The sequence below is a fragment of the Antechinus flavipes genome, chromosome 5, assembly GCF_016432865.1.
Source record: "Antechinus flavipes isolate AdamAnt ecotype Samford, QLD, Australia chromosome 5, AdamAnt_v2, whole genome shotgun sequence".
Taxonomy (NCBI): domain Eukaryota; kingdom Metazoa; phylum Chordata; class Mammalia; order Dasyuromorphia; family Dasyuridae; genus Antechinus; species Antechinus flavipes.
In genome coordinates, this window is record NC_067402.1 from 75,417,950 (window position 1) to 75,426,385 (window position 8,436).

The 8,436-nt window shown below is 40.8% G+C and overlaps 1 protein-coding gene across 2 annotated transcripts in view; it reads right to left on the bottom strand.

The window, feature by feature from the left end:
* Positions 1 to 3,900, bottom strand: part of PFKP (phosphofructokinase, platelet) — a 77,427-nt gene extending 73,527 nt beyond the window's left edge. The window contains exon 1 of one of the 2 annotated variants that reach the window (XM_051962153.1): positions 3,605 to 3,900. In XM_051962153.1, the coding sequence (XP_051818113.1) occupies positions 3,605 to 3,782 (178 nt within the window). In that variant the 5' untranslated portion in view covers positions 3,783 to 3,900. The remainder of the gene's footprint in view (positions 1 to 3,604) is intronic. The other variant, XM_051962152.1, reaches the window with a different exon arrangement.
* Between the last annotated feature and the right edge of the window lie 4,536 nt (positions 3,901 to 8,436).

The following is an 8,436-nucleotide window of genomic DNA, read 5'->3' on the forward strand; positions in this document are numbered from 1 at the left end:
AAATTGGCACTAGAGGAAATCACTTTGGAGCATGTGCACTTTTGAGTAGGAAACAGATATTTAAATGAAAGACTGTTCTATTCTCCTTTGCAAAGCTGTGTAGTCTCCAGGATTTTATGTCTTTTTCTACCAGGAAAATCAGGTTATGTTCCCACTATTCACTTCCATTTTAAGTTTTTAACTATATCTTATATCAAGATTACTCCAGTTTTAGAGTCCTGTTGCTTAATTTCTTGATATCCAGCCAACTTCTATAAATCAAGGAATAAAAAAGCAAGGACAAAAGTTAGCATTTATCACAAAGGTGATACTAATGATTTACTGGTAACATTTCAACAACTCCACAGAGAAGATGGAAGTTATTTACATACATGCAGCAATTATGAACTTACTTATAATGTAACCCTGGCACAGATAATTCAACATTCACTGTTGGTTTAAAAAAATTCATAGCAGAAGCAGAATCTAGAGAAGATAGGCATCTGAACTGTTTTGCAAATAGTAGTAATGATTACTTCCATAAAGCAAACACTTATGTGCCCAAATTGGTTAACCAAAACTATCCATTTTTTTAGGCTCTATACAAGTTCCCTTCTAAGTTAAGTTACATGGAAATCTTAAAATTAAATTTTTGCTTTTCATTTTTAGAAATTCTAAAAACATAAAAACATTATATAAATGTTAAAAAAAGAAATGTAAGCTTTTTGAAGGGTCTCCAGTGAAATTTTGAGGAGGTAAGAGGAAACAAGGGAAAATTATAGATTATAACTGCTGTTATAAATTGCTTTAAGAAAAAATTATAGATAAATAAGTAATCAATGAATGTCATCTCTTGCTATCTCTAATTTACCAAGACTAACAAGAATTAGCAAAAGAAAAACTGGAGGGTTTCCTGCAGCTCAGTTATTAACTCTATTTGGATATGTGAAAACTAATAAAATACTTGGCAAATATCTGATTTTTCTGATTTCAGTAATACAATGAATCAAAACATTTTAAAAAACCTTTTTGGGGGGAGGGAAGATGAATGTAGAATACAAGTGAATTTAAATGATCATTTTACAAATTGATACTGGATAATTCTGATAAACACTGAATCACTTCCCTTCCCTGAAGAAATCAGATGCAAATATGTTTTGAGGAAGGTGAGGCTAGCTGTTTTCATAACTGATAGTTTCTTTAGGAGTCCTTTAGCTGCAGAGATTATAAGAAACCATACAAAAAAGGGCCCTTAAATGCATTATTTCAATACAAAATTATCCACATCTACACACACATATGCGTGTATATATATATATATAATGTCTATATAATACACACACACATACACCACTTCTAAACTCCTGACCTTGAAAACCCTGGATGACTTTGATAAATCATGGGCTCTGGAACTTCTGAGTCAAATTCCCTTCCCCCTCTCAGGTCGCTTTGTTCTAGTAATGTCTGATTCAGGCCTGTAAGTCCTTCATGCCCTTCATTTTTAGATGACCTTAGATTGTTTTGTGGTGCCTTGCACATGGGAGGAATTACTATCATGATGAACATCTGCTCAAAGAATGAATGAAATCCAAAAGTACCAATAATTTTTTACTTCTCCAACACCCCCTCCCCAGCCCCTGACTAGCTATCTTTTTTTTTTTAAGTCCTATTACTTTCAAATAATCGACTCACAAGAAATACTAAAATCCACACTCTAGAATACAATTCACTGCAGCAAGGAAGTACATGGAGAGGAGGTGGGGGCGGGGGACGAAGGAGTAGGTGCCTTTAACAGCCCTTATAAGGGTTGTCGGACTGAAGTCCGTTCAGGGCCTTGCCTGTGGGTAAAAATGTAATCCCCAACCCCTGCAAAGTCCCATAAAGCTCCTCGGGATGGTTTCTCGAATGCTGTACAGGATGAAAGAGGGGTGAATGAAAGGGATGCTGGCGATCCCGGAGTTTCTGGGGCCGCTGCCTCGGGCTGGACAGCGCAGCCCAGTCAAGTCAAACCTTTGCGTCTGGGAGGCAAGGATTAAGCCTGTCTGAGGATTCCCCCATTCTACAGTTGCAAGGGGGGGAGAAGGTGGAAGAGAAGGAGGAGAAAGAGAAAGGCAATTTCGCTCCAGGATGACGCACGAAGGCGGAATTAGGGAGGCCTGGCTGAGGATCACGTACACACGCGGGAAGGAGGGAGGAGCCTTAGTGTCCCTCCGCTACCCAACTAGGGTCTCCGAGAGACAGCCAAAGACTCCTCCTTCCTCACCTCGAGCACAAAGATTCTAAAGACCCCAAAGATGCAAGCCTTTCCAAAGCCCCCTTCTCCATTCACTCAGGAGTCTTAGAAACCAAAACAGAGACTACCTGTAGATTGAAAAGTGTGACAAAGTAGGATACAATTCAGCTCAGTGCAAAGGAGGATTGCACCGGAGTTGTTGGGGGGGGGGGGGGGGAGGAGGGGGGAAGGGGAGGAGTGGGAAGCAGGAACCATACAATTAACTAAAGCCGAAATATTTGGGGCAATCTATTACCCCTCGTGGGCTTCAGTGTGTAAACTTGGAAGGCTGAATTAAATAATTTCGAAAAATCCTTCCCAGCTTTAGGATGCTCTGATTCTAAGATGGCTGGTCCACCTCTTAGACGCGCTTTTGATTGTGACAGTAGCGCTCGCCAGATTAACTCTACTAGTTTGTAGTCATGAATCCACTGGTGCCGGGGTCGGAATGAAGACGGAAGATCACATATGTCATTTACCAGAGATCAAAGGTGGTATTTGAAGAAAGGGGACAGAGTCAGCCTAAGGAAGCGTCACACATGGTCTCAGATTTAGTCGCTTCTCAGTATGCTCAGAGAAGATACTGAGTCCCATAAAGAGGAAGACAGAAAGGCTCTCTGATGTTCTGAGAGGGAGGCGAATAGGAGTGGGGAAAGGAGGAAGACAGGGCGTGACAACTTCTCTGGGCAAAACGTTAGCAATCTGCCAGGCTGCGCAAGGAAACGTGGGCAAGGTCCCAGGAACTCCCCATAGATTACTGCCTCCCTGCAATGCAGTAAAGGCCAAGGACCAAGACCTCCCACTCCTCACATCTTAACCTGCACATATGCTCCAATCCAGGGGAGAGAGGCCCCAAACCGAGTAGGGAAATCAGAAGACAGAGGGAACCCGGGATAGGGGTGGGAGTTGGAGGAAAAGGGGTGAGGGGGGAGTTCTTTGAAGAGGAGAGCTACGGCTACACAGCCTGAGTAGGAACGCTTCCGTCCTTCTTTAATTTAACCCTTACTCCTCTGGCCAAGCACACTCCAGCCTGCGTCTGGTCTAGGGGTGTGTATGGAGGAACGTGGTGGGCGCTTCCAGCGCCGAGCCCAATGCCTGCGTACAGGAGACGCTTAATAACTACTTATTGACTGATCCCTTCCCAGAAGTTGCTCAAAGCATTAACCCTCTCTTATAGCCAATACCGACCCATTTGGGTTTATTCTGCCATCAAGACTTCAACTTGGAGGAGGGAAAACAAACAAAATCAAACAATAAAAAACACAATATTGCTTTTCCTGGATCGTACCCACACCCCGCATCCCCATCTCCAGCTTGGGCAGCTTCCGAGTGTGGCGCGGGCGTGGGCGTTACCTTGAGCATCGCCGCCGCTAGTAAGGACCCCGATGACTTTGCCAGCACCGGAGAGATTCTCGAACAATTTCTTGTCTGTCGGCTGATGAGTCGCAGAGGCAGCCAAGTCCTTGCAAGTAAACGCAGGCGCTGCCGGCGACTGAGAATCCGGCTTGCTCTCTTTACCCTCGGAAGCCATGGCTGCAGCTTTAGTCGGCCTGGGCAGTCAGCGCATCCACAGAAGTCCAGCAAGAAGCCGAGTCCTCGATGTCTAGGCAGCTACCGGCCGCTGCACGCTCCACCCTTTGACCAGCCCCGCCTCCTCCCGGGCAACGTTTCAAGCGCGGATGGACGGCGGCACCAACCAATTCCCGCGTGCTTTTGGAGGCCCTTGGACCAATCCCGGCTCGGCGAGGAAAACTCCCCACCCGGGCGGGTTCTGAGCCGGGTGGTGGTGGAAGTGGAGGTGGAGGGGGAAATCCGCGGTGGGGAGGAAGGGGAGGTGTGAATCCTCCTTACAGGTGCTAGCTAAGAGTGGGTGAGCCGAACATGTAATGAGCTACAATAGGAAAAGAGCCTTGGTTAGCCCTTCTCCGCTATTTTAAGTAAGGTTCCGAGCGGTCAGAGATGGGTGAAAAAACCTGGTGTGTACTCGGGCAATATCCCTCTTTGGGAGGTGTCTGGGCTGCTGCGTGCCGAGATGCATGCCTCCATCGCCTCCTGGCGTCACTCGGTGTCTCAGCTGCGTGGGAAGACCGAGGCCTAAAGGGATTCCCTGGTTTATGGAGGAAGAAGGGCATTGCAAGGTCCTTCAGTAAGGATGTGTTCCCAGGAAAATCCCTATTCCTTGGCTCAGTTATTTATACACAATTCGGCTGCGCTTCGAGCTTTGCTTTTTGGGGTATGAGCTCATCCCGATAGTATGATTTGTAGCTGAAGAAAAGCCATTTCTCTCTGAGTGTGACATAGACAATCTTTTTACCTCAGTCCCCTCATTTGTAATGGTGGTGTAGGGTTGGCGTGGGCTAGATCATCTCCGAAGTCCTTTCCACCTGCAAATCTGTGATCCTGTAAAATTTGACGAGTGGAAAAGAGACAGTCAGAATTTGGGGAACCCTTGTTCACGTTTTCTGATTATTCAATTGAGTTTTATTCCCAGAGGTCTGCTGGCACCCAGCCCAATGGCACCCAGCCAATCTCTCTTAGTGATATAAGGTGACTCTAGTCAAAGAGCTTTGAGACTGCTTCCTATGCAACTTGTGTCAATAAATATTTCACACCTAAAAGCCTCTAAGTGCTTTCAGAAAACACCAGATCACAAAAGAAAGTTCAGTTGGGTGTGGGGGTGGGGTGGGAGGAGGTTTTATAAGTGAGACAATAAGGAGTTTTTAATTTTAACTTTAACCATAGAATTTTTAAAAGATCATCTTAAATATTCCATTTTGAAAAGTAAGCTCAAGAGGAACCCAATGTACTATGCACCGGAAAATCCACGTTTATGTATTGCTTTATACCTTCTTCGCGCCCCTGAAGGTGAAATGTAGAAATATTATTTCCATTGGAAAATTGAGAATGGAAAAATAAAGCCATTTGCCCAAAGTCACGTCAAGGTCATTTTGATGATTTCCTATATTCCAGTCTAACTCTCTGCTGTCTACCAGCCTAACTCCCTACTGTGTGTGGGATGGGTGCTAGAGACCTTCTTACCCAAATTGACTCAGAGGCATCTTCAGATACAAACAGGAAGCATTTATTTGGTTCTTGAAGCAGAAGTCCAAACACACCAACTAAGCAGACATAGAACCCTTTAGCTCCCATCTCCCAGCATTGTGCCTGGCCTAGGGAGCAGAAAATGTTGAATAGGTTAAATAGCAAAGGACTTCGGTTCATTGGATGGATTGAAAAGGAAGTAACTATTGATCAATGATCAGTAATGTTGTCTACTTCCTGTGAGTCACATAACTTCCTGAAGCTTAGACTTCTTGACCTGGTCCTATTCACTATTATCTTTTCACCTCCACATCTTCTAAGGAATAGTCCTTGGTCAAAATCTCCAAATTCAAGAAAGGGCCTATCTTTTTTTCCCTTTCACATCTAATCTGTTATTGAAAATCACATGTTATATTTTATGTGTATATACATACATACATAAATACATACCATTGTCACAGGGGTTAAGACAACTACTTAAACACAAAAGGGGAAAAAAAATCTTTAGTTTCATCTTATGGTTTGTTTTCCCTAAGTTCTCCTAACTCATTTCTCACAAGGACTTTTCTAAACCTTTCCCCCTCTCTCCTCAATTACATATTTATAGAAAGGCATCACAGCACTATGAAAATAGCCAATTCTGAAGTCAGAGGACAAAATATAATATCCCATTTCTGATGCTTATTGTTTATGTGTTATCTCCCTGGGCTTCAGTTTTCTCAAATATAAAATGAGGAATTTGGACTAGATGCCTTTTAAGGTCCTTTTCAGCTCTAAATTTATATAAGGTTCTTTGAGAGAATGATTATAATTAAGCTGTTTCACTGAGACACATAAAGCTGTGGAAAAGAAGCTCCTTCAATCCCATTCTACAATTCCTCAAAAGATACTATTTATCTTCTCAGACTCCTTTATCTTAGACAATTTCTTTACTTGCATCTTTAATCCCACTCCTTTTTCTTTCCTTTAGGACTTTGATCCAGAAGTCATCCGTTTGCTCTCATTCATCTCCAGCCTCTATCTCCATCTGCTCTTTTTCATCTAGCTCCAACCATGTTCAGATCTCCTCAATCTTACGGTAAGATTTTGCCCTTCTACTCAATCCAGTTACATTTCCATTTCTTTTCTCCTCTTAATTGATAAGCTTCTGGAAAAGGTTGTACATGAATCCTTCAGCATTTACCAAGTATTTAAAGACACAGGCTCTATCAGAGAAGACCACATGTATATATATAAATGTAGAAGGAATGATCCCCAAGAATATTATTTCAAAATACAAAATAAATAGGAGATAACAGAGAGGGAGAGTGATAAAAGTTGGGTGTTCAAGATTTCCCATGTTTCCTCACTCTGGTTCCTAAGTTTCTTCACATAAACTTTTATTTCCCACCACTTTTCATTCCCCTTTTTGGAATGAGGTATATCCATCCTGAATCATAGTCCAGTTATAGGTTTCATCATACCACTGAAAACTACATAATCAAATTTGCCTCCTTGTATAGGAGCTTCTAATTTCTTTTATTTGTTCCCTAATTTTTCCCATTTCTGTAGAGATGTTTGAGTTCATGGATTTAAAATGTTTCTTTAATCAATTTCCCGGGGATCTCAATTACTAATTTTTTAAAGTTACTCTTTATAGTAGCAGTTCTCAAACTTTTTTGTCTCAAATTCACTGGGATCCACATTCTCAAAGTACAAGGCAAATAACAGTTCATTTTCCTTCAAAGAAGGCAGTCTTCATTGTGGCATGGAAGTAACTTCTTAAATGATAACTTCTGTCATATCAAGCTAAACAGACTTCAAGTTTAAGGCTTGTGATGTGTTATGGTTCTATCATTGGAAGATCAGCATAACTAAGTTTGTAGAGGTTCCTCATTAAGACAGCTTCAGGGAATGGATATTTTTGGTCACAGTAAAGCTCAAAGGTTTATACTGGCAAAATAACAGATCCTTGAAATATTGATTGTGACAGATTGACATTCTAAAAAACAGATGCAGATAAGAGTTTTTTTTTTCTTTTCAAAATGTAAAAATAAAATCATAGGATCATGGATCTAAGGTCACCTAGTTCAACTCCTTAGAGATACAAAGAAAAAAGACTTATCTAAAGTCATAGAGGAAATAAGGATCTGAGACAAGGTTCAAATAGATGCTATTTCCAACTCTAGGCATTTTCACTGACTGTACCTTATACATAATATATTATTCTTCCTTATCTCATCCACCTGGCTTCTCTAGCTTCCTTTAATTCTCAGCCAAAACCCTATCTTCTCCTGGAAACCTTTCTCAATCTCCTTCATTCTAGAGCCTTTATATTATTGATTATTTTCAAATTTTTCTTGTATATGTTTGTTTATGCATAATTATTTTCATGTTATCTTCCCCATTAGGTTGTGAGTTCTTTGAGGGAAGAAGCAGTTTTCTTACCTTTCTTTGTATCCTCAGCACTTAGCATAATACCTGGCATATAGTGAGCACTTAATAAATGTTGTTCTTACTACAACTCTAAAATTTTTGTCCTCTTACACCATTCTTTGAGTGATATTATAATTTTTTTCTTCTATTTATATATTCTCGACTTTTCTGGAATAGGAATTGAGGAAACCAAAGAAAAGATGAAAGATAAGGGATGAGGGATGAAAACAACAACAATAACACCACCACCACAAAAAACAAAACAGAAAGGCATGAGGGAGTAAGAAATGATTAAGCAAAATGATCAAACAGACCAGAGAAAAGATGCAAGATGACAGATTAAAAAAACAACATAAAACAACAACAAAAAAAAAACCCAGAAAGGTTTGAAGGAATAAGAAATGATCAAACAAAAAAAAAAAAAGATCAATCTTGCTTGAAAGTAAGTCATATGTTAAATAAATCTACTTAATAGACTTCCTAAAAAAGTGACACATCTGAGTAGACAAGGTAGAAGACAACACATGGAGAGGAAAATATGAATAAGATAGTCTCTGATAAGTTTTTCATAAATATGTGGGTGAAGGACTTTCAACAAAAGTTGGGATTTGAGAAAGATTTATAGGAAAAGAACATTTTGGGTGGAATTACAATATTTTCATCCAGGCTAATAGTATCAAAATTAACCCAACTACACACACCAATAGTTATAGCCTCTTTGATTTCAT